Here is a 26,907-nt window from a genome sequence, read left to right as displayed (position 1 = left end):
TTTTTTTCCCTAGGTCTAATAACTCCACGGTGGAAATGGATATTTTTCCTTGAGCATTAAACACATAACATTCAGAGCGTTCATTGGACCTCAACAGTCACCGCCTGTTGACAGAACTTGAATGTTGACAGTGCGGAGTCTAAGATTAAATATACTGGACAGAGCAATAGAGAAAATATTCAAAGTAGAAGCATTTTAGAATATAAAAATTATATTTTCAATCTTTTCTGGATTCTGAGAAGCAGTATAACAGAAGGAGCCTCAGTCTGAGATGCTTTCTCTGGATTTCTTATGAGGTAATGCTCCGTGTGACCTTGGGCAAAATATTTAACTCTCTGAGCTTTTGTTATATTTTAAATAGGGGGTGTGGAGTTTCTGCTGTTGAAGGGTTGGACACCAGTAAGATGAGGACAGTATCTTTTTCTTTTTGTCTTTGTCTTTTTTTTTTTTTTGAAAGAGAGCATGAGTGGGGGAGAGGGGCAGAGGCAGGGAGAGAGAGAGAGAGAGAGAGAATCTCAGGTAGGCTCCACACTCAGCTAGGAGCCTGATCTGCGGCTGGATCTCACGACCCTGAGATCATGACCTGAGCCAAAATCAAGAGTCGTGAACCCTCGACCAACTGAGCCACCCAGGAAAGGACGGTATTTTTAACTTCCTTCATAACGCCTCTATCCTTTGGTTTTGTAGTGGCTGTGATACTGAACTTGGCCTCCAGCCACCTTTAGAGCATGCCTGATGAAGTAGCAGCAGGTCAGCAGAAAGGAAATGTTTGAGGCTGCAGATAATGGGAAACAACGGGAAAATAAATGGTGGCTGAGATTTTCCTTAAAATCATGGTCCTTCTTTCAAAATAAGACCTAAGTAAATAGATTTTTAGATGCCAAGGAAGAATTAACCCCAGCTTCTAGAGGCTAAATTCCTAAAGGATGAAACTCCTTGAGACATTCCTATAGCAACCCCTATTTAGATTCAGGGGCACGAGGCTGGGAGAAACCTAGCGTGGCCCCGACACTGAGACTTACAGATTGCCCCCAACCCCCACGTGCCACCGTTCTTCTGGGACCCGGGAAAGACACCCAGCTCCTTCACCGAGGGTCTGTCATTTTGCCAGTTGGGATACGCCCTCAGAGATTCAATCCACTCTTTCCTTGTTTTATAAAAAGTCCAACCTTTATACACCTAATATGATTTAGTCCTGGTTTAATTTCCTGAATCTTTGTGCTGCTTTTTCTTCCTGGCTCTCATGTTCAGGGTTGCCAGTTTCTTTGTCCCTGCAGGTGCAGACAGATTAGCATAAAGAGTAAGTTGCAGAATCGGAGAAGAGCAAATTTGATTTCAAAAGCCATTTCAGATTGAGGTCCATTTGGTGGCATTAGGAGCAAAACTAATAAACAAACCAGATTTTTTTTTCCCCTCCTCAAATTGATTTTTTTTTTTTTTACTTGACGGTATCCCTTTAGAAGTAGAATATCTTATCAAATTCTGATTTTAGCTGTCATGTACAGTGCTTTTTTTTTGTTTCCTTTCTCCTTGTTGCTGACTGTTAAGTTATGTGGGTTGGCAAAGGAAAATCTTTTCTTTTATAATAAAGAAGAATGCATCATTATCTACCTGCGTGTTTCATGATCTTGCAGATGTAGCATGTTGTGGTTTGACGTTTGTGCTATCGTGACTCCCATTTTCCAGATGGGAAAAAATTAGGAGAGACTTTCAGGACCGTACCTTGACTTGAAAAGATACAATTCTGGGTCAGTTTACTCTTTGACTAAACAAACATTGTTCATGACTTCTCTCGCAAAGAGTGATATGTACTTATTTACCTGTCGTTCCGGGGAGCGCGGGAAGAGTCCGCTGTAAGCTGAAACAGAAGGACCAGAGGAGGCTTGCGCTGTGTGCCGTGATCAAGGTCATCTGGGGAGGGGCCAGGGTTCAGAATGCCCTGAGCAGTTCAGATTTTCTGAAGGGTGTTCACTCTCAGTGGGGAGGCTCCTGTGGTTGATGACAAGGCGCAGGGACTCAGTTCCTCAGTGAGGGGGGTCCTTGTTAGGACTCGCACATGTCAGCAGGAGGCAGTGGCCTCGCAGGAATGAGGGAGCAGGATGCGTGCCCGTGCCGGGCCTCGAGGCAGGTGGCCCTGGATCCGGGATAGCTCTCGGGGCTCCGCAGAGGGCCTCGGGGTGTTCCCTGTGTCATCCTGCCCCACACCTGCTTTTCCTCGTCCCCCTGCGGTCTTGCCTAGCGTCTTCCCTCTTCGCCCCATGTCTTTTCTCTACCTCAGAGCTTTGCTTACTCATGTTTTTTGTATTTCCTCATTTCTCCAGCTTGAAGTGGCCCTTATGGTGCAGACTCCCCGTCTGTGCGTTTTACTGCGCCTCTCTCTGAGCTCTGCTCCTGCTGATTTGTGCCTGACTCGTCCCTATTCCCCAGTTCAGATTCCTAAGAATCAGAATCTGATGAGTTCGTCTTGTGCTGATCCATGTCATGGGTCGCTGCCCGGTCTATAGACAGGCTGCCCTTGGTGACACGCCCCACCCCCCCCCCGCCGCCCCGAGAGGGCCAGGTGGAAAGAAATGCCTACGGAAGGGGCCCTGCAGGCACTTGCCTGCTCTTCTCTTCATAAACCTGTCCCTCAACCTCAAGTAGTCTGCCAGCCTGTGAGGAATGATTTCTAGGAGCTAAAATATTTTCAAGGTCAGAAAAGGAGAAATCACTAAAGTGACCGTAGCTACGAGGCACTGTATTAAGAGCTTTACATTTATTACTTCGTTTCCGGCTCACAACAACTTTATAAAGTAGATATAATCCTTTTTAGGCTTAAATAACCTGTTCAGGGCAAACCAGTATTAAGGAGGATGGTTCATATGCAAACGCAGTCTGTCAGACTCCGAAATTACGCTGGCAAATTCTACTCCCTCCGTATCTAACTAGGTACCTTTAACTGGCATTTTCTTCGCCCGAGTCACATGAAGCGTCTATGAAATCATCTGATTGGAATTGGAGCCATGATGGGGAAGCATCCTAAGCCAGGGCTGGGATGGAGGGGAGCAGTGTGGGCAGGTGACGAAGGTCCCTCCTCACCAAGCAAAACTCGCTGGTGTCGGGACTGTGGATACCGGTGCCTGGCAAGGCCATCTCATCCCCAGCAGATGCGAATGTGCCACGTGACCGCCTCCTGTGACTGGTATTAACACAGATCCATCATTAATATTACAAATGTGCGCACCTGCAGACTTAATTGCTTCAATTTTCTTGAGTCACTGATAGGTTTATGGCCCGCCTCAATTCCAGTAAAACTGAAGCAATCTAGATTGGATGAAAAAAGTGTCTTACTCCAATCAATCTCTTGAACAGACCCAGACTCCAGCCCTGATGACAGACTTTCTTTCTAGACAGGGTAATTAAAGAGGCAGAGCCAGCTACTTTTTAAAGTCCCTTCATCTTAGTTTTATCATCTATAATACAATCTTAGAAACTCTAGACGGGAAACGTCTTTCCTTCTCCCGTCCCTTCCCCAGATGACTGGCCCTCCCTCTTGGCAAAGGCTGTATGCCCTCTCCATCTGTCTTACTGCCGAGGCCACTCAGTGTAGGCTTTCTGGTTTGTTCCTGAGGGGATCGTGGATGTGCTGAGGGGTTTCTGTTGCAGTTGGGGGATCCATCACTTAAGATCGAAAGGTTTGCCCACAAAAAGAAAAGCCATCTTCATACCGGAAGTTTTTTTTCCCCGCCAAATCCAGGTTCAGCTTTTCACGCAAAACCAAAGAAAACACAAAGGGGGGATATTATGCATTCCTTACGTTATTGAGGAAACCTCTAGCAAAGAAAGCAAAGCTACCTAGTGTATATTTTGTCCCAAGGGACCATTATAAATATGGAATATAGTAAAAAGAAAAACCCACAGGGATTTGGGAATCATTAATAGATTTTTAAGTGACCAAATGTGAAATAATGTGTGTTAAATAGAAATTAATTGACCAAAATGTTTATTTTTGGTTACCATCAGGGGTATAAGAGATCCCCACAAGGTGTAACAAAATGGTGCCAGTCAGAAAACCCTCAAATCCTTTCATGATTGTGGAAGGGGGGGGACCGAGAAAAGTAACTGATGAAATGACTTTTCTCAGTTGTTATTGAAGAATTTGTGAAATCTCAACAGACATCTTACTTTCTGAAGATTTAAGTAGTAAACCAAGTAACAGTGAGTGCTGGTGACCTAGAATAACATGGAGGTTGGGGCACTGATTCCCTGTACAGTCAAAAATCTGTGAATAACTTTTGACTCCCCAAAAAGTTCACTAATATCCTATTGTTGACTGGAAGCCATACCAGTCCCATAAACAGTTGGTTGACATGTATTCTGTTTGTTGTATGTATTAAGAGACTGTATTTTTATAATAAAGTAAGCTAGAGGAAAGAAAATGGTATTAAGGAAATCATAAGGAAGAAAACATACAGTACTGCATTTACCGGAAAAAAATTCGCTTGTGAGTGGATCTGTGTAGTTCTAACCCATGTTGTTTGAGGGTCACCTGTACTGAGTATACCCCAAGCCAGGGAACCAGGAATAGGTAAGTGATGGATGTGGCAAAAGATACAGCCATGAATCCTGAAGAATTTCAGAGATGAAGTTGGGGAAAACGGTGTGAAAGTATCTGACTCAGGGTCATCTGACAGACCCTTCCCGTTTGTAGGAATTCAGCCCTTATTGGGGGCCAGTCACCAAAGTTGATAATGATGGATGAGATCTCTAAATACTTCAGTGTGCATTGAACTTAGCATGAGTGTAAGGGGTGGGTGGGCAGGAGTGTAAGGAGTGGGTGGGCAGAAGCGGTGGGGGGCATGGCAACACTGGATGTCTATAAAGGGAATCAAGTCTTAGTGTCTCTGTCATAGGGGTGTACCATACATATGCATCAAGGGGATCTGCTTAGATTTGCAAAGAGCTTTACCAGGTTCTACCTTTAAAATTTATTTTTTTAGGGGCACCTGGGTGGCCCTCAACTCGGTTGGGTGTCTGACTCTTGATTTCAGCTGAGGTCATGATCCCAGGGTCATGGGATCGAGCCCTGTGTTGGGCTCCATGCTGAGTGTGGAGCCTGCTTAAGATTCTCTCTCTCTCTCTCTCTCTGTCTCTCTCTCTCTCTGTCTCTCTGTCTCTCTCTCTCTCTCTCTCTCTCCCTTCCCTCCCTCCACCTCTGCTCCCTCCCCTGCTGGTGCTTTCTCTGAAATATCCATAAATACATAAATAATCTACTTATTTATTTTTAATTTTTTAATTAATTTTATTAATTTTTTAAATTTACATCCAAATTAGCATCTAGTGCAACAGTGATTTCAGGAGTAGTAGATTCCTTAATGCCCCTTACCCATTTGGCCCATCCCCCCCTCCCACAACCCCTCCAGTAACTCTCTGTTTGTTCTCCATATTTAAGAGTCTCTTATGTTTTGTCCCCCTTCCTGTTTTTATATTATTTTTGTTTCCATCCCTTATGATCATCTGTTTTGTCTCTTAAAGTCCTCATATGAGTGAAGTCATATGATATTTGTCTTTCTCTGACTAATTTCACTTAGCATACTACCCTCCAGTTCCATCCACATAGTTGCAAATGGCAAGATTTCATTTTTTTCGATTGCCGGGTAATAGTCCATTGTATATATATACCACATCTTCTTTATCCATTCATCCGTCAGTGGACATTTGGGCTCTTCCATACTTTGGCTATTGTTGATAGGGCTGCTACAAACATTGGGGTGCATGTGCCCCTTCAAAACAGCACACCTATATCCCTTGGATAAATACCGAGTAGTGCAATTGCTGAGTCGTAGGATAGTTCTATTTTTAATTTTTTGAGGAACCTCCATACTGTTTTCCAGAGTGGCTACACCAGCTTGCATTCCCACCGACAGTGCAAAAGAGAACCTCTTTCTCTGTATCCTCACCAACATCTATTGTTGCCTGAGTTGTTAGTGTTAGCCATCTGACAGATGTGAGGTGGTATCTCATTGTGGTTTTGGTTTGTATTTCCCAGATGATGAGTGATGTGGAACATTTTTTCATGTGTCGGTTGGCCATCTGGATGTCTTCTTTGGAGAAGTATCTGTTCATGTCTTTGCCCATTTCTTCACTGGATTATTTGTTTTTTGGGTGTTGAGTTTGAGTAGTCCAAAATCTATAGATTTTGGATACTAACCCTTTATCTGATACGTCGTTTGCAAATATCTTCTCCCATTCTGTCAGTTGCCTTTTAGTTTTGCTGATTGTTTCCTTCACTGTGCAGAAGCTTTTTATTTTTTTTAATACATTTTTTTTCAACGTTTATTTATTTTTGGGACAGAGAGAGACAGAGCATGAACGGGGGAGGGGCAGAGAGAGAGGGAGACACAGAATCGGAAACAGGCTCCAGGCTCCGAGCCATCAGCCCAGAGCCTGACGCGGGGCTCGAACTCACGGACCGCGAGATCGTGACCTGGCTGAAGTCGGACGCTTAACCGACTGCGCCACCCAGGCGCCCCCCGGAAGCTTTTTATTTTCATGAGGTCCCAGTAGTTCATTTTTGCTTTTGTTTCCCTTGCCTCCAGAGACGTGTTGAGTAAGAAGTTGCTGCAGCCAAGATCAAAGAGGTTTTTGCCTGCTTTCTCCTCAAGGCTTTTGATGGCTTCCTGTCTTACTTTTAGGTCTTTCATCCACTTCGGGTTTATTTTTGTGTGTGGTGTAAGAAAGTGGTCTAGGTTCATTCTTCTGCATGTTGCCGTTTTCCCAGCACCACTTTCTGAAGAGACTGTCTTTATTCCATTGGATATTCTTCCCTGCTTTGTTAGAGATTAGTTGGCCATATGTTTGTGGGTCCATTTCTGGGTTCTCTATTCTGTTCCATTGATCTGAGTGTCTGTTCTTGTGCCGGTACCATACTGTCTTGATGATTACAGCTTTGTAGTATAGCTTGAAGTCTGGGATTGTGATAACTCCTGCTTTGTTTTCTTTTTCAAGATTGCTTTGGCTATTTGGGGTCTTTTCTGGTTCCGTACAAATTTTAGGATTATTTGTTCTAGCTCTGTGGAGAATGATGGTGTTGTTTTGATAGGGATTGCATTGAATACGTAGATTGTTTTGGGTAGTATCGACATTTTAACTATATTTGTTCTTCCTATCCAGGAGCATGGGATATTTTTCCATTTTTTGTGTCTTCTTCAGTTTCTTTTATTAGATTTCTATAGTTTTCAGTGCATAGATTTTTCACCTCTTTGGTCAGATTTATTCCTAGGTATTTTATGGTTTTTGGTGCAATTGTAAATGAGACCGATAGCTTGATTTCTCTTTCTGTTGCTTCATTGTTGGTGTATGGGAATGCAACCGATTTCTGTGTATTGATTTTATATCCTGCAACTTTGCTGAATTCATGGATCAGTTCTAGCAGCTTTTGGTGGAATTTTTTGGGTTTTCCATATAGAGTATCATGTCATCTGCAAAGAGTGAAAGTTTGACCTCCTCCTGGCCAATTTGGATGCCTTTTATTTCTTTGTGTTGTCTGATTGCCGTGGCTAAGAATTCCAATACTATGTTGAATAACAGTGGCAAGAGTGGACATCCTGGTCTTGTTCCTGACCTTAGGGGGAAGGCTCTTAGTTTTTCCCCATTGAGGATGATGTTAGCATTGGGTCGTTCATATATGGCTTTTAAAATCTATTTTTAATGGTAAGTAACCACCATATTTGTTGGTGATAGAGCCTCAGTTGTGAAAGCAGTATAACTGACAGTCTTTACACATGATTTAGATGATACTAAACTTTATATACTAAAAAGTCAAGCTGATGGAGACAGACTGCAAGGAGATCATTAGAATCCATGTCAAAGGATGGAGCAGAGGGAGGTGATTTTCATGCCATCAACATCAAGGCAGTGCCCTCCCGCATACAGGGTCTGGTTACAGTTATAAAATAAAAGGCTGTCTGTCACATTATTAATGATTCAGAAAAATAGTCTAGAATTCATTAAAATCATTTGCTGAAAACATGGAGCCAGTACGCTATCCTGGCTAAAAAGGAGGAACGAAATGTCATCATGAAGTGCCTGGGAAGCCCAACAGTTCTCTACATTTATGTAGAACCAGTTGACTTTCTACCAGGAATAAAATAAGTTATTCTTGTCACTGATCTTTAAGGATCCTATTAAGATTAATAACTACAACTCCTATTTCTCATGCTTTGAACCACTTCCATTTGCATTTTCACTTTAATCACCCTGTAAGGTAGATGTTGGTATGATTTCCATTTTTTGAAAGGTAGAGAAACTGAGGCATAAAGGTTGCAGAGTTAATAGGTGCAGGAACCTTCTCTCAAACTTAGGGTTTTCTGATACTGGGATCCTTCTTGTCTCTGCTATGCTGTGTGCTCCACTCTGGGGAACACATTTAATGACTGCAGCAGAAGTATGGGAATGGCAGGTGCAGTGGTCAGGAGGAGGTGGGTACGGTTCTATGAAGGCAGAATAAAAAGCCTGACCCATACTGGACACAACAGCCAAAAGTGTACCAAAGAAATATGAATGAGTCTACTGATACAAAGGTGGACTCTTAGAGGAATTTTCGTCACTTAAAGTATGTGTGACCTTGTTCACCAAACACTCAACTGCTAGGATTCAAAGCTCTATTTGAAACCCAAGGAAGGTGAGCTTAGGGCAAATGAAAGGAAGTACTCCTTCGCCCAGAAGGTATTATTCATACAGAACTTATTTCCCAGGTGTGGTACAACCAGAAAATATAACTGTGGTAAACAAAGACACTGGAAATTTCATGAATGAAAAAGACATAGTTGCTAAGAAGCTGAGATCGACCTTAGCTTCTTTTTAAGATTTTATTTTAAAATAATCACTACACCCAATGTGGGGCTTGAATTTACAACCCCGAAATCAAGAATTATATGTTCTACTGGCTAAGCCAGCAAGGCACCCACCCCCAGGGTGATCTTAGCTTTAAGACCAATGTCCTAGAGGATATGAGCCTCCTGACACAGAATTGCCTTCCAGCTCTATGCCTTTTTGGCCATAGAATCAGCCTCTAACTAATGGGTCAGTGCTACTAAGTAGGGAATGAAAATGTCAGGGCCACCTCCAGGTTAATTTCCTGATCTTTGGTACTGATATGGTGTGCCAGGATCAGCTAAGAAGGAAAACTAACCATGAGAGGTTATCTTGCAGTGGAAATATGTGTGGAACATTGCTGAAAATTAAAAATGAAATTCCAGAAGAAATGTAATTCCAGTTAAAATATAAGAATGGTAGCAAGGCTGTGGCAGAAAATCAGGAGAAAAGGGGCAAGGAATACTATAGGGAGCAAATAGGTTAATTAGGAATTAGTCTTATAACAGGGGGTATATACTGGGAACCCCCCCCCCCCCCCGGGGAAGAGGCAGGGAAGTATAGTGGTTTAGAATCCAGACTCTGGATCTAGACATCCTGTTTGAATCCAGTCTCCTCTACTTGCTAAGCATATGATGCTAGGCAAACTGCTTAACCTTTCTGAACCTTCGCCCTCTAACCTGTAGTTGTTCACCTCATGCAATGGCTGTGAAGGTGAGATGAATCAGTGTATTCAACAGCCCTTAGATAGTGCCTGTCATATTGCAAATGTGTCATAATCATTAGCCATTATTCTGAATTAGGTTGAAAGACCATATGTGTTTGGGGGCTGATGTTTATACATGTACCCATACTTCCTATTCTTGACTTGATCAAGTCAAAAAAAGAGAATATATGGATAGATTTTCAGGTCCAGTTCGTGCCTCACCATTCCCCATTCTCATGGCCATGCCAGATGATACCAAGGATTCTGCCCAACTGATCTCACCACAGTGTGTCTGCAGCCTCTTGCTTGGTCACCGATGGAGTCAGTGTGTTGGCTTGGGTGCTAATGATCCCTCCCTAGATCTGTCACTTAGAATCGGTGAGTGGACCATGTAAGGCTTCAGGAAGAATGTGTTCCTTTTCTAGAGTCATGTTACCTAGTCTCTTTGTGCCTCACCTCCCTAATCCTGGGGGTAATAATAGTACCTACCTTATAGGCTATTCAGTAGCTTAAGGAGCATGTATGTGTTTAGCTCAATGTGATAGCTGTTGTGAAAAAGAATAATAATTCTCAATTGTCCTACTTCATTTCTGGCAGATTCAGCCTGGTCTTTACATCACCCAGCATTGTGGGGACACTAGGCACTTGTGGAGCATGAACATTACAAGTTTTGTAGATGGAGTCGAGAAAAAAGGGAAAAACCTCCTGGTGCCATGAAGTATATATGATAATATAAGCCCACAGATTCGGACATGCCCCACAGAGCAGTCACCCGCACAATAAAAGGGTAGAAGGCCAGAGCAGGTGTGAGGATTGGGGCCATTGATGAATGCAAAATGGCAGACAGACTTCACCTGTTTTCTGAAAATGAGTCCTTCATGAAGAATACCTTACTCCTATTTCTCGCTGACAGCCTCTTAATGTGTGTTTTGTGTAGAGGGCCTAGAGAGGAGGGGAGGGCTTTAGAATTAAGAAAGAATATAGAGCGGGCTATAATGAAGAAAGAGAAGAAAAGCGCAAAGATGTTAGCAACTGGTCTTGTCAGTGTCTGGATCCTTCCTGTTTAAGCAGCAACATCTTATTGAAATCAAGGGACCTTGTATTCCTTTAACCCACTCTTGTTGGGACTAGATGGCCAGATCCACGATTCCCTGGGGAGGTCTGTCTGTCAGGTCATTTAGAGGTCATCTTGACCCCTATTATAATGAGCATTTACCCAAATAAGCCTGCAGAAATGGGCCCAAAGCAGTGTCGAGAGAGTCTTCAGACCCATAACTGGAAGAGAGGAAGAAGCAGATCTGATCTTCCAAGGGAGTCTGTCACGGGGAAATCACATCAGATTGCCATGTGATTTGTAGACCAGTGCGAATAGGTTAATAACTCAGTTTCACTCCTGGGCCTGTGAGTCCAAACTCTTCAAACTCCTGACAGTGTTTACTCCTGATGTAGATCTTCTGTATATCTAATTCATTAAGCTCAAATACAAGCACAGTGGTTCATGATTTCTCAGTATAAATAAACATCGCTCTGGTAGACAGCACAGTTTGGTAGAAAGAGCATTGAGCTCGGAGTCAGAAGACTGGAGTTGAGCCCTGTTATCTCCATCTCATTAGCACTAACCTTTGTGATCATCACTGTTTGGCCTTCTGACTCTACCTCTGTAGAGCCTACTGCATAGGATTGATGAATGAAAAGGGAGGGGGCCTTATAAGGGTGGGCTTTGCAAGTTGTAACGCAGTGATGATAATAAGGAATTTTTCCTGTGCTTGAGTCTTTGTAGAATTCCCTCCCACTCTCTTTTCTTAGGCTGGACAACACAGCAGAGATACCGAAGATTCGTAGCATTTTTCATCTTCAGTCTGGGGGAACCTAAGGTTTAGCTCCCAGTATGGCAAGTGCAGATCGTAGGAAGATGCCAACTAAAATCAGAGAATTTTAGAGGGAGAAGAGGCTTTAGAGGTCACTTGACACCCCCCTCCCCCTTTTCTGTAAGAGGAAATGGTTCAGAGAGAAGAGCCTAGAGAAATGCTTGTCTTGCCCACCTTTGTATGTGCAAGAAGGCAGTGCTCATGGTCAGCAAGGTGGGCTCACAGGTCTGTAGGAATGGGCCAGAAAGCTTTGCTCCCCAGGGTTGAGATGAGAAAGAAAAGTTCTGCTTAAGTTGCAATACCTCTGGCATTTATGATAACAAGCACTTAAACAGATTTCGTCTGCAGAAGAGGACTCAGTTTGCTCACAACCTCCATTTGGTCCTTGCTTCTTCCTTGACCGCAGTCACCACACCCTTGGCCCTCCAGGGGGACCTGCCTGTGTGAATTCACGAGTCTCTTGGTAAGTGCCCGACGGCAAGCTCATTTGCGCGCCGGCCTTGAATGGGCATGGATGGCATAGCCTCCCTCGGTGAGAATCTCTGTGGCTGGGTCTTAAAGCAGAGGTATGTATATAAAAGGGGGTTTTATGAGAGAGATCTAAAGAGTGTTCAGTGTGCTAACAAGCATTAGAGAAGTATACACAAATGACTTGGCCCCATTACTCACTGGACCTGAGCTCATTCCTGGACTTAGGGTTCCCAGGCTTCTGAAGATTCTTAAGCAGCTGGAGTCATCTATTTTTTTAAATTAATTTATTTTGAGAGAGAGGTTGAGAGAGAGCGAGCTCAAAGGAGGGGCAAGGAGAGAGGGAGAAGGAGAATCCCAATAGGCTCTATTCCACGACCCTGGGATCATGACCTGAGCCAAAATCAAGAGGTGGATGCTCAACTGACTGAGCCACCCAGGCGCCTCCCAGTTGGGGTCATTTAAAGGGACCGTTTGCTTAACTCTGTCAAGGATTATTAGTCACTTTTAGAATTTATGTGAGTGGCTCTAGTAATAACAACAAACCATATTAACAATGACAGTGAAGGCACTGATGTTGATCAGTGCTCATCATATGTCAGATACTGCTGAGCACTTATATTATCCTGAGGTTGAGATTTACAAAGTGAGAGAATGGGAATTGAAATAGTGGAGAGGAACAGTAGCCTTGCAGTCAAGGGGCCTAGGCATCTTTCCCCCTAATTAGTATTTACTAACTGGGTGACCTTGGTCAAGTAGATTGACTTTTCTGGAACCCCTTATCTGTAAAATGGGAATATAAATACCCACACTAAAGCGTCATTGAGGCTTAAGTTAACCCGTGAATGTTGAAAGGGCTTCTTAGCAGAGCCAACACGTAATAGACATATTACTTGTTGAGTTGAAACACAGATGATAAGAACAGAAATACAAATGGATGAGAACTAATAAGAAATGGAGCTCAATCAAGACAGTTTAGGACAAGCAGTGGGTTTGTCTCCTTATGTCATTACAGGTGATCTTTTGTCATTAACGTTTTCTCTGCCCATCCCTTTTATAAGGTGAGAACCATACAGGGGACCTCATTGAAATAGTTCAGGGTGAGAACTATCGCAAATGCTAAACTCTTTGTTAATAATGAAGGACTTAAAGGATGCGAGAGAGGATTCCGAAGGAGCAGAGCTCTCACTTGTCTGAGAAGAAGTCTCCTTGCAATCACCCTGTATCCATCTAGTGCCCTGGCTTTCTAAAACACAGGCCGCCATATTGCTTCCAATGCCACACTGCAGGGAAGTGGCCCCCAAGGACTTACAAAGCTCAAATCAGAATTCCAATCATGAACCTGCAGGCTTCAAAATGACTTATTCTCATTACAATGTATGAAATGATCCGTAAATACATATTTTAACATTACAGAGTTTAAATATTATTACACATCTTACTTGATGTCAGATTTTGTTAAATGCGTGTCGTTATCTCAATTTACAAAGGTCAGTCGGGTGGCAGTGGAGAATAGAGCTGGATATATTTAAAAATTTTCTTACCAGTACATCTGCAGCTCAGATAACCCTGCCTTTTTCAAAGAGCTTTGGGCTTTTTCCCCCCCTTTCAAATGAGACTTTAATGAGTATCATGTGGATAAACTCTTTGCAGAGGTTTGAAAAGATCCAGAGAAACACTGTAGTGGGAACAAGCAAACCATTTTGGATGAAATCATAAGCCATTTGAATGCCTCCTCATCTCTCTGGTTGTGTCAGAACCTTTTGGCTGCGTTTTTCTGCCACAGGAATGTTTTCATCTCCATGGCTAGGTAAATAGAATGTTCGTGTAGTTGCTCGATTGCTATTCATGCCGGCACAGAGTAGCAGAGAGTGACCTACTTCCAGCAGCATCCATAGAAAGCTTTGCTGCTTTCCGTCACGTCTGATTTTAAAATCTACCTTCTGTTTTTTTTGTTTCTGTTTTTGTTTTTTGTTTTTTTTGTGTGTGTTTTTGTTTTTTGCATCTTCTGCCCCGACTTGGCCCCAGAGACCCCATACCATGGACTGTCAAGAGTCTTTATTTCTTTCTTTAATCACTCTTGCTTTTTGTGTTGGTTCATTTTAGTCTATCTTAAACCTCTGTTGGAAAAGGAGATGTGGGTGGGTGGCTAGCCTTAAAGGAAGTGAGCTTTTCTGACTTGTAGAATATAGTTCTATAAGGTAGGACTGCCGAGAGAGATCAGGTTAGGTCTTCTTACTGAGACTACCCTTCTCCACATCAGCCTTTTGGAAGCATCTATATGTGGATGCTTTCTTATTGGGGACCACCGACTGGAGTTTCCAGAGGTCACTCTCATGAGTTTCTGTACAGCCAGTCCTTACTCTAGAAGTTGACAGGCTGGAGTGAGCTAGAAGCATTCCATACTCTCAAGAGGAAAGGCTGATTTGAAAAACTCCCACAGAGACTTATCCAGTTGGCATGCAGAAATATACTTAGCCTTCACCTGATTTGGGGTATAACTAGAACCAAGTGTCGCGTGTGGCTTTGTGTCATGGAATACCATGGTCACAGCTTGGGAGTCCTTAGAGACCTCCTGGTCCCATGATTTGAAGATGATAAAAAGGAGCTCCAGAGAGATTACTACAGCTTTATTCTTCCAGCTCCCCATCCAGTGCTCCATTCAACCCGCCATTCCGTTTCTCATCACTGGATCATTAATGCTTTGAGGCACTCTTGTTTTTTGAGAGCATGTGTCACCAAGGAAAGGAAATAGAAATTCAGTTATCCTTCTCCTTGTCACAAGTGGAAATTTCTATCCCAGATCTGCAAGTCAAGAAGGTTCTAGTTACTTGAAAAAGAGATTCTTGAAATCCTAATCCATTTTGCTGTGGAGGGTTTGCTTGTGTGATTCTGTGTCCATGGCTCAAGCCATGAGATGGTAAGAAACAGCCCCATGGCAGATAGTGAATTGAATAGAGGAAGCACATTGAGAGTTCCATTCACAGTAGGAGTTTGAACATCTTTACAAAAGAATTTCCTGGCTATGCTGTCTCCCATTTTGTTGTTCACTGAGCCAGGCCTCCATAGGTGCAGACTTCAGGCAAACCATCGGTGTTTCTGGCATCTGTGCTGGTTGAATTCAGGCCCAGCAGGGCACCTTATCTTATGTGTTTCTCACTCTGGGCTGTGGGATTGTATCACTTCAGAACTCCCTACCAGATGGTCCCTGTAGCGAGAGGTGTAGAGGCCCAGCCAACTCAGCCCGAGGGACATCGTTTCTCTGGCTAGCCTCCTTTTCTTACTTCTCTTGACTTTGTCCTTTCTCTCTGCATCCTTCTCCTTTGTCTGCTCTTCATCTGTCCCTTATCTTTCTTCACAGATGGCCAGGACACTAATGTGCTGCTGTCATTATGTTATGGAACAAGTTGGGGTCTTCAGAGGCTGCCGTTCCAGAGACATTAAAGACTTGGGTCACGTTTGATACCAGGGTAAAGATTTGCAGGATAATTAGCGATCCTCTGCTGTTATTAACCCCTGACTCAAGCAGGTTATTTTCTTACAAAGGTGTTGAAAGTTAATGCCACTGTTAATAGTTTCCGTTGGAAGACCATAATGAAACCATGTGGGAACTGGCACCTACCATCAATAATCTTTCAAACTCTGAAATCAGGCAGGTGGGGGTGGGGTGGGAAGAAATATCAAAAAAGAGTGGAAGAAAGGGGGGTAATTATATCACAGGCTTACCTTTGGTTACCTTAGTGATAGTCACTGATGGACAAAACCCATTTGTTACCATTCGTTTTGAACAGTTGGCTTATCCCTGCTGAAGTCCTGAGCTCAGTCTCCATCACATAGGGAAACTCAAAATGGCCACTGTGGTAGCACGGGGTGGAGAGAAGGCTAGATTCCATTTTTAGAGATGACCCTTTCCCCTGCAATTTTTTCATCAACAACATGAGGCTATTCACAATATCATAGTTAACAGAATTGAAAAACAGCCAGGCAAAACTGATAATGCATAGATTACCCCCTCCAGTCTCCTAACAGCAGGGAGTTTCGTGGTGGTGCATTTTATTTGTCTTCCAATTGATCCAGATCTTTTCTGACTCTGCGCTGGGGAGCCCCCTCAGAAGCTGTATTAGATTTGGTTAGAGGAAGAGTTTATAAGATTAACAGCAAGTTTGAAAATCCTGATCTAAACAAGGTCTTCTGATAGTCAGTAATGGTCATCAGGGGGTGGCGCCCTCAACCTTGAAAGACTGCAGGGTCAGTTCAGCAGGTGCCTCAGCGCGAGGCCTAGAATTGACAAGTTCATGCCTCCTCCTGGCTTGACCTCACCACCTGAGCAACCTCATTACTACTTAGCTGGGTTTAGCTGGAAATTCAGCCTTCTCAGGAGTGAAAAAAGGGCCCAGAAAGGCTTAGAGTGTTCTAAGCCACTCTGAGTTATTCAGTGCATTAAAGGGTCTTTGAGAATTTTCTCAGTTCAAATCCACATTTGACTTTAAATTGCCAAATTCTTTGGAAGAGGGCATCATAGATCTGGTGTTCAGTGAAGTTGTCTTTCGGGGGAAATTCTGATGCTGACATGCTATGTTGTCCTAGTGGCTCAGTTCAGGGATGCTCAGCGTGAGGGGACACCTACGGAAGGGGCACGGCACTTGGATGGTAGGAGGAAGTTGTTATGTTTGGAAAAGGAATTTTTGTAGCAAGCTTTGGGTATCCTAAGCTAACCCCACAAAAACACAGTGCTACAAGTTCACAGGGCACATGCTAACATTACAACAGTAACTAACTGAAGAGTGATTTTGGGGGTGCCTGGGTGGTTCAGTCGGTTGAGCGTCCACCTCTTGAGTTCGGCCTGGGTCATAGTCTTACCATTCGTGGGGTCGAGCTCTGCGTCAGCCTCTGTGCTGAGTGTGGTGGAGACTGCTTGGTATTCTCTCTCTCTCTCTCTCTCTCTCTCTCTCTCTCTCCTCGCTCCCTCCCTCCCTTCCCCCTACCCCCTCCCCTGCTTGCCCTTTCTCTCTTTCTCTAAAATAAAAAAATATATATAATAAAAGTGATTTTATCTCACTCTCCACTGTGCCTTTCCCCACCCCAGCTCATTCTCTAGCATGACTGCCTCTGCTTACCCATCTTCCTGCTTCTCTATTGCATATGCAGAAGCTCCAGGATTTCTTCCTTAGAAACCGCATATCTGCGTCAGCAGGAATGAGAACCTTTCTCCCCAGCCTGAGGTCCAGTCCAAAAAGGGGCCTGGCTCTTAAAGGCTCTGATGAAATCATCCCAAACCTGTCCACCCTGTGCTCTGAGGGAAAGGGGAGGTGGAATGCAGGGAAGGCCTGAGAGAAGAGTGGACATTTCTTGGCACGTGGAAATTACCATCTTTCTAGGCGGTCATGTGAAGCACCCTGTTCTGGACTTAGAATCGTGGAATGCCAAGTTACAAAACAGTCTTGAAATTCATGTGTACAGCTCCTTCTTACGTAGATAAGGAAACTCAAAGCTAGGCAGTACGTTCAAGGCTACTCCAGACCCAGATCTCTTGAGTTCCAGCTCAGTATTTTGGTCACTGCAGAATACGGGATCAGAGTTACCATGAGATTGGGGTAGAGTCTAGTCTGTCTGCCGCTCTCTTTCTGGGTCTTCTTGATCTTTCTAAATCCTGGCCTTATTCCCTTCTCTGCTTAATGAGACCGGGGGTGACTTTCCATTAGCTCGGAACTGCTTAAACTGGCATTCACACCTTTCACACCTGACATCAATCTGCATTCCTTCCCTCGTTCTCCATGACTCCTCTGAACTAACGCTACCCTTCTGCAAACAGGCATCAGGCCGCCGTTTCTTAGTACATATTCTCTTCATATGGAGTTGCCTCCAGCGTCTCTTCCCATTATATCCCATGTCCGGCCAGATCCCACCCTCCCCCAACTCAGCATGGCTGTTACCGCTTAGAGTACTTAGTCTTGGCCATGTCTTCAGTTTCTTCCTAGACCAAAGCCTCTTTCAGGGTAGGGATCATATAGCAGTTTGCTGAATGTGGCCAATGGAGTGTGCTCCAAAAATCTTCATTGTATACAGGAACAAATGGCATCCTGGTTTCTGTGTATTCTAGGCAGTTCCAGAATTTGGGGAGGTGCTGGGAGACGTGAGGCTTGTATAGGGGAAAAATGGACACGTTAAGAGTAAGGGCACCCTTCCCTTTCTGGAGATCTCCATCCCACAGTGTGCTGTTGGCAGTGGTGCCCAGCCCACCCGTGGTATCTTGAAATGGCTGTGGAGGCTTCTGTAGGTACTTGTTTTATTCAGTCCACCATGGAGTACTGGGCTGTGCGGAGCACGCACAGAGCAGAGGCTCCGTGTGAGCCTTATCCACCGCCCTCAGGAGGCTTTGGACCAGAGTAACTGCCGCCTCCCGTATGTACCTCTTGGGAGTTTCAGGGAAGGCTTGCATTGCTAAAGCAATTTCTGAGCATTTCTTCTCCTGGAGACCCTCTGCTAACATCCAGGCCAACGTGATTACATCGATGTTCCAAGCTCTGATCTCAGCTCCATTGGTGACGAAATTCACAAGACGTTTACTGTGCCCTGTGGTTTTTCGTCGGCTGACCTAGGGCAGATTCAGCATAAGTAAATAAGTTCCTGGTTTAGCATTTTGGCCCTCCCATGTCAGATCCTGCCAGGACAGGGGAAAAGGCCAAAGAAGAAGCTATCATTCTGTAATTATCTTGAATCTTAAAAACGACAGGCACCCTCATGGGCAGGCATGGTGCTCTCCTTGCTTTACCCTTTATTTATTTATTTTTTTTTTTTGCCCTCTACCATGAGTCTGGTCTGGGCAGGATCAGGATATCACTGTCTGTGGAGATGGGCATGAATATCTCACAAAGAGGTTCAGAGGGCTGGCCTGGAAGCCAGGGTCAGAGATTCTGTGCTCTCAGCTCACCTCCCTGTGGGAGCACTTTGTCAATAACCTGTTCGTTCCCTGGTACCACCACTCCTGGGACCCTGGAGCAGAACGCCTTCCTCCTCAGAAATTGTCTTGGACCGCCAATACATATAGGTTTCTTTTTGGGCTGATGAAGATGTTCTGGAATTACAGTGGTGATGGTCTCACAACTTTGTGAATGTACGAACCACCATGGAATTGTATCCTTTGAAAGGACAGATTTTATGGTATGGGAATTCTATCTCAATTTTGAAAGAAGTCATGGAATACTTGGGGAGCCTGGGTGGCTCAGCCAGTTAAGCATCTGACTTCGGCTCGGGTCATGGTCTCACGGCTCGTGAGTTTGAGCCCCGAGTCAGGCTCTGTGCTGACAGCTTGGAGCCTGGGACCTGCTTCAGGTTCTGTGTCTCCTCTCTCTCTCTCTTTCTCTGCCCCTCCTCTGCTCACGCTCTGTCTCCCTGTCTCTCAAAAATAAATCAACATTAAAAAATGTTTCTTAATAAAATGTTATTGATAAAATGTTTTTAATTTTTTTAAATAAAGAAGTCATGGAATACTAAGACCTTGCACAACAAATAAAAATACTGCCGCTCAGAACCTGCTAGAAGACCACACACACTCCATACTCAAATGCTCTCTCTCTCTCCGTGCTTCTGCAAAAGTCATGTTGTCTGGTGTGTGTTGGCAATGGAGGGGATCTGATAGGACTACTTCTGTTTTAGCTCCTGTTCTGTGTCAGGCTGGCATGACCTTGATCTGGGTGTTTACTTGTCCTTGCTTCCACAGTAAAAATGGAGGTAATGAGCCTGGCCTAGTTGATGAGAGTCTCCTGGGAAAGAAAAATCCATTTTAAGCGCTTTGGAGGTATGAGGTGCTAGATTCCTTCTAAAGAGTTACAGGAAGGCCTGAAGTGGCACCCAACATGTATGGAATTAATCCCAGGCTGGCTTAGAGCCGGTGTGGGTAGGAGGCTGAAAGCGTGTTGCTCTGAGTGATTGAATTATGGTGTTGGGTGTTCTATTATAAGCTGTTAGTGCTTGTGAGTTTTGTCCATGCTGCGGAGACTGGTCTCTTCCTGCAGCGGCAGGGAAGGCACTTGGGGGAGGGATGTGCTTCCCAGGAGGAATCTTCCTGGGGCTTGACCCATGGTTGGGAAGTAGCTTGTGATTGGGGCACTTGTAGTGACATGTCGTGTGGCTGCTGCTGGGAGGCATGCCCAAGGGTTTCTCTTCACCTGGAAGTCTGGAAGGCCACCTTAGAGGAAAAGTGAACTCAGGAGTCCTGTGTCACTCACTGCCTCACTTAACAAATGGGGCTGTGCCTGCGGAAAACCAAGACCCGGATGCAGGGGATCTTCCATTCTTACACCCTGTGCAGCTTCTTGGCTGCTTGAGCTGGTCACTTCCAGAGCACGGACAGCTCGCCATCCCGGTGGGATGCTTGGGCACCAGGCGAGTGGGCGAGGGGCTGAGGATGAAGGGGGGCTCTGATCGTCCCGTCTTTGCTGTCCCCTCATCGCCCGTCACACACCCATTTACTCTTCTCCCCGGTCTGGAGGGTATTAGGAAGAGGTAGGGAATACTATCTGTGTCTTTTAGGGATAGGCTAATGACCTGTGGCTCCTGTGAATTCTTTTCACCAACCTACCCTGAGAGGACCAGCCAGTATTCTTCTTCCTCGTCCTCCCTCTTAATTCTCCTGTCAGTGTCTGCGTGTCCCCTTTCCACATCTCTACCTGTTAAAAGGATAGCCACCACCCTTTAGGACCCAAGGCCACTACCATCTTCTTCCAGATTTCCTCCCCTTCTTCCACCCTCAACCCGGGCAAGCCTACTCTTAAATTGTACGTTTTCACATGGTGTCATTATATACATGGTGCAACACCTCCCACATTCACATTCACCCAAGGGTGGATTGCTTTGGAGAACTTGTTGAGGGCCTCATTTAGATTAGTATCACAGTGCCTAGAACAGTGCCTGGTGCACAGTGCATGCTCAATGTATATGTTAAGTCAATTAATGAATAAATACGTAAGTAAATAAATAAAGCAGAACATCCTTTGTGCCCTCCTACAAATAGTGAAAGATATTTATAAACTCCATAAATACTCAAAATTGCTTCCCTCTTTATGGTGTGGTACTTGATGAGAATACTATTCTAAATGTGTCTTATTAAATCTTTTTTATGTCCGTGGAATTATTATTTTTTTTGGTCAAAGGTGATAAATTTTGGGAGAAGAAGCCATGCCTTTTAAAAAATGAACTTTTATAAAGCAATGCATTGCCAAAGTGTGCTCAGCGGAATATTAGTTCCCTAGGGTGGTAATAGTTGTTAAGGAAGAAATGATTTTGAGGCCAAATGAAGTTTAGGAAAGGCTGGGCTAATCAGGTCTCTCTGTTGTGAATTATCTCATAGCTTCGATGTGATCTTGCTTAGGAATATTAGCAGGAGAGACCCATAGTAGCATACTTCTGTACTAGTAGCTTAGCACCTGCAGTGTGAAATGCATAGTAGGTTTTTGGTATTTCGTTGTTAATTGTTGATGAGAGTCCGGTGCCTCCATCTCGAGCCTTGAGAGCAGGTGAGTGCTTGTGTCTGTGCTAAGGGCCCAGGTTTTCAGCACCCCCTCTGTGTGTACCAGCTCTGCTCTGCAAAAATGAAGAGAAAAATTAAAGGGAATTAAAACATCCCTGCCACGGCGAGTATTACACATCTCCAGTGGGCTATGCAGCAAATGATTGTGGTTTTAGAAATATTCTGTCAGCCCCAGTTGCTCTGCAGCAACCTCCCAGGACTGTTCCAGACGTGCCAGTCCTCTGCACAGTAATTACCAGCTCTTTCCTTGGTAGATTCACTGGTGTCTAGGAGTAATTGCTAGGGAACTCACATTTTCAAATTTACAAGAGGCAAACAACCTTCTATTTACCTCCGGGGTTATCAGGGTATTCAAACAGTGCTGGGTAAAGGATGCTATCGATCATAGAAATATGGGGAAGAGCTCGAATTTTCACCTTGGTGTTTTTCTCAATGGGTGAGAGTCTGGCTCGCTCGATTATGGAGCAAAGATCTAGGGAGTGGATAAGTCTCTTCTTCTCGGGGCCTCTTCCCTTCCTGGAGATTTGAAACCTGACCTAACCATAGCTGGAACCCTTTGTCGTCTTTAGCTGACACCGGCTGATTGGTACCATTGCCTAGGAAGAAGATGAATAAGAAGATCCAGATTGGGCCGGTCCGAATTCTGACCTGTGCTTTGGTGTTTGTCCTCTAGAGATCTCAGGAAACACAGAGGACATCCCTCTGGTGCGCTGGAGGCAGCAGTGGCTGGAGAATGGCACTCTGCTCTTTCACATTCATCACCAAGATGGTGCTCCCAGCCTCCCTGGACAAGACCCAACTGAAGAACCCCAGCATGAGTCAGCAGAAGAGGAATTGAGGATCCTGCACATCTCAGTCATGGTAGGAGCAGCGTGGCTTTAACCTCTCAGGCCGTAGCTTATGTTATCTTGACTTTAAGAGCCTTGGCGCCGTGAACGTAGCTCTACGAAACCCACTCCACAACGATCATTGATCACGTTAATAAGTAAATTTCCCATTTGTGGGAAGTGTCTCCACCTGGGGTGAAATATAAGTGGTAGTTATTTCTATACCACCGTTACCCACCTGTTCTCTTTGGGAGCATGCCTCGACATGGAGTAACTTTTACAAACAAGAGAATATCAGATGGTGGCAGTGGATTGTCTTCTAAAGGCGTTCTTCAACAAGTAGATCAGAATATCTTGTAGTAGTTGCTCCATAAATGTTTGCTGAATGACTGAATTGCCAAGCTGCTTGCTGCTACCAAGCCCTCTCTCTCCTCTTCCAGCCAGGAGAAAGTCAACATTTGGCTTTCTGTCCTCTTACAACAAAGGGCATGTCAATAGATACTTGCCCCTCCCTGTAGCCTAGCTCAGAACTGTCACCATCAGCCTCCCTTCTCCTCTTCAGAAATTTGAGGCCTCAAAAAAAATGAGAAGATTCTTCCTAAAATTCTAGGAATTTGTGTCCTAGAATCTCACTCAAAAGTAGGTGGTACAGTGACAGGCAGGGGTTTTGTCTGGTGGTGTTTTGTTCACTGTTGTGTTCTTAGCACTCAGAACAATGCAAGGACACAGTTAACGCTTAATAAATATTTGTGGAAGAAATGAATGAATTTCCCAGTGGACATAGACAATGTCTGCTTCCCTTGGCATCTTACATATTAGTATTGTATTGGTAAAACCAACATATCGTCTGTTTCTAGGGAAGCCTAAGAGCAGGTTGAGGCCGGACTGATTATTCATGAGCCATATATACAGAAGGCATGGGCTCTTTCATGTTTACGAAACTGCAGAAAACCAATCTAGGTCTTGATCTAAACTTTATCTGTTACTCTGATACCAACACTACGTGCTGTTTGGTTTTGTTTATCAAATTGGGAGAAATTGAGCACATTTCAGATACATAAAAATTCCCATTATCCAAATATTTGACATTGAAACTCTTTCCATAAAATCTCTGATGAAATCTCAGAATGTAAGTCTTCCGCCGATCTCTGCACGAATAACTAGCTTGATAGATTACCTGCGTATACACAAGCTACTTTATTTAAACTATATGGTCAAGAAAAGAGTCCTTAAGAGCAAATGGTAAACCTCAGTGTTTAGATGTGCTGGAAGGCAGGCAGGTAAATGAGATTGCCATGCCTCACATTTACAAATGTATTGAGGTTTCTAATATGGCAGTTATGGTACTTGTACGTCCTTAATTAAAGGCTAGCATTTCCTCTCTCAGGGAAGATTGTCTTCTGTCATGTAGCTTGTAGTTCCCAGAGAGCGGTGAGATCGGGCAGATCAGCCGAATCAACCCTGGCATTGACTGGAGTGACAGATGTAGAGGCCACGTTGCCTTCACATTTATGATACGGTCTCACTGAAAAGAAGGGCACAATGGTGGATTTCCCCCAGCCATTCACATCTTCCCATCAATGTGAAAAGCAGTCGTCATTGTTCTGGATGGGTTTTGTTTTGTTTTGTTTTGTTTTGTTTCTTTTGGTCTGAGACCATTTCAAAGAACCAGTCATCACGCCAAGGAAATGTTTAGGGTGAAAGGAAGTGGATGGAGATTCTTAAGGACTAATGCTGGGTGTGATTGTATCTGAAAGGCCCTGAATATAGATGGTCAAGACAGGCAACGTATCAGAAGGTGTGTTTGGTGTGGGGCTTGAGGGAGTAGTGGGAGGATCCATGGAAAGACGGTCCACTGCTGGTCCTCGTTGCTGCATCACGAATCTTAGTGTAGCAAGGATCCTGTCTTCAAGTATCCTGTCCTTTCCATCCTCAGAATGATGTGCTCCAATAAGTTCTCTAGAGAAGTACATGCGTGGGTATTGTGTGTGTGCGCATGCATGTGTATGCGCACACATAGGTGCATGTTTGTGGGGGTGGGTGACCGTGGAGACGGAAATGTGCAGGTCAAGGATGCCAAAGGATTTGAGGAAATAGTTTGCGCCCTTAAAATATAACAGTCCCTATGAGAAGCCCTCCGTTACTAATGCTTTGTTTTTTGAGGCCTCCCCCCACCGAGCGGGGATTAATGGACCGTGGGCACTGAAATGGAAAGAGAACAAAAGTCAGCCTTCAACCTGTGTCTGAAATTTTTCCTTCATATGCTACTGGTCACCCATAGACCAACGATGACATTCTGTCTTCCAAATAAAATGGAAGAGATTCTTCCTTCAGCCTTACTTTGGTTTATTCTACGTTACTCTTCACTATGTCATTATTCATTAACCTTGCTGGAGGGGGCAAAGGTTAAAAGAGCATGGGCAGGGGGTGAGGGCAGGCAAGTCTTGTGTTTGACCTCTTGCATGTGGATAGGCCCCTGTCTCCATGAAAAATTCAGGAAAGCCTTTGGCCTGTGCAAGCAAACAGGGACCCCAAGGTGAGGTGAAGATGTAAGGACTCCCTCCCGTCCTTGGCAAAGACGCGGTGGTCAGGGGAGTCTTCCTGAGCCCAGCTTGCTATCTTACCTTGCCCTACTCCCATTCCATGCCATACGCTCTCGCGCACTGCCTCTCCTGTCCTTAACATTCCATTCTAGACGCAGTTTCAAAGTCTAAAGTTGTGTATCTGCCCTCAGCTTAGAAATCAAGCCTGAGGGTATCCTGTTTGAAGATACCGTTCCTAGAATCTCTGATGGCTTCTTCTTAAGAGACTCGGGGACTGGTAGACTTCATCTGATATGCTTTATACCACATCCTTCGGAGGTGAAGTAGGCAGCCATTTGAGGCATCTGGAAAGAGAGCATTATAAATGTCAGAAGATTTTGCAGGCCTTTGACTAGTAACACTGTTGGACAGCAAAATGCACTTACATGAAATTTTATTACCCAAGCCCTGTTGGTTATGAAATAACAATAGCAGAGCTATTTTTCATTAACTGTAACGATCAATACCGATGTGGTTTTCAGTTTGGATCCAAATAGCATAATTTGAAAAAGAGAAAAGTTAAGGTGATTATCAAAATATGAATACACCCAACCTTTTCTCTCTTGTTAAGAAAATGTATATTTAAAAGCTTAACTGGCAATTCTAAATATTTCCAATATGTGCAGAGGGAATTAATGGTTCTGTGAAAACCTTCAAGTTTACATTTCTCTGATTTTGTGTTTACCCTTTTCCCATCCATACTGCCTCAATGCAGGGACCACTGTTTATTTTTATATTTTGCATTTACTGTGTTTAGTTTTAAGCACAAAGTATAAGTAATGAGAGGCTGAAAGGCCAAGGAATACCTTTTTTGTATCCTAATGACACTCTGTGAATGAGAATTGGTGAGTCCTTGTTTCCACTGCGCCCAGTGTAAATATACCATCGGCAAAATGGTGGGCTTGAGGGAAACCAGTACCTCAGCTGGGGACTTGGCAATTGAAAACTTTGAAAACCCTTTTGCTTTACTTATTGTTCAATCACATCCTAAAATTTTTGAATTATTTTTTCCAAAGAGGTACTCTTTCCCTCCTGACATCTTAGATTGCCGCGTTGAGGGTCAAACAATGTATTGTAACCTCCAGCATGATTCAAACTGGGCGGAAGAGATTTATTGTGAATCTTGCAAGGTAATTGACATTTAAAACTACTGAAGCACACAGGGATACTCTTGATACTCTTTTGCAAACTCTTGAACAAGTGAAAGCCAAGTCATCGAATGGAAATCAGTTGTGTGAATTTAAATCCATAAATCAGAGAATTGTTCAGTTATAAGCACATCCTTTACTCCACAGCATAGAAGGTCAGGTTTTAATATGACTTTGTTTTTTTTAATGTTTACTTATATTTAAGAGAGAGAGGGGGGCGCCTGGGTGGCGCAGTCGGTTAAGCGTCTGACTTCAGCCAGGTCACGATCTCACAGTCCGTGAGTTTGAGCCCCGCGTCAGGCTCTGGGCTGATGGCTCAGAGCCTGGAGCCTGTTTCGATTCTGTGTCTCCCTCTCTCTCTGCCCCTCCCCCGTTCATGCTCTGTCTCTCTCTGTCCCAAAAATAAATAAACATTGAAAAGAGAGAGAGAGAGAGAGAGAGAGAGAGAGAGAGAGAGCGAGCGCGTGTGCTGCGAGTGGGGGAGGGGCAGAGAGCGAGGGAGACGCAGACTCCAAAACAGCTCCAGGCTCCGAGCGGTCAGCATAGAGCCCGACTTGGGGCTCAAACCCACAAACCATGAGATCACCACCTGAGCTGAAGTCAGGGGCTCAACCAGCTGAGCCACCCAGGCGCCCTTAACATGACTTGACTTTAGATATTCAGACTCTGTGGGTTTAAATTTCCATGTTGTACTTTTGCTAATTTGCCATATGATCTACATTTTTCTTCTTACGGTATGCAAAAGAATTGAATGGTGCATAATAGCACTTTAATGTATTATCTATATATTTCATCTTTGTGATTAAAGATGGCAGTGGTAATAGACTTCCTATATGCATATAGGTTGGTTAAATACAGTGTTCTCAGCAAGTAACCTTTCAAAAATCCTTCAGTTTGGTATATATATTTTGCAGTCATAACTCCTG

General features: G+C 44.1%; 1 protein-coding gene across 8 annotated transcripts in view; it reads left to right on the top strand.

Annotated features, from left to right (window-relative positions):
- The window catches only part of ASTN1 (astrotactin 1), a 302,845-nt gene that overhangs the window by 94,821 nt on the left and 181,117 nt on the right, over positions 1 to 26,907 (top strand). For all 8 annotated transcript variants that reach the window (XM_019821665.3, XM_019821664.3, XM_019821666.3 and 5 more), the window contains exon 2: positions 22,098 to 22,285. In XM_019821665.3, the coding sequence (XP_019677224.3) occupies positions 22,098 to 22,285 (188 nt within the window). The remainder of the gene's footprint in view (positions 1 to 22,097; positions 22,286 to 26,907) is intronic.

This window comes from Felis catus, chromosome F1 (assembly GCF_018350175.1).
Source record: "Felis catus isolate Fca126 chromosome F1, F.catus_Fca126_mat1.0, whole genome shotgun sequence".
Taxonomy (NCBI): Eukaryota; Metazoa; Chordata; class Mammalia; order Carnivora; family Felidae; genus Felis; species Felis catus.
Note: the sequence above shows the minus strand (reverse complement) of the source record. Positions and strands in the feature narration are given on the sequence as shown.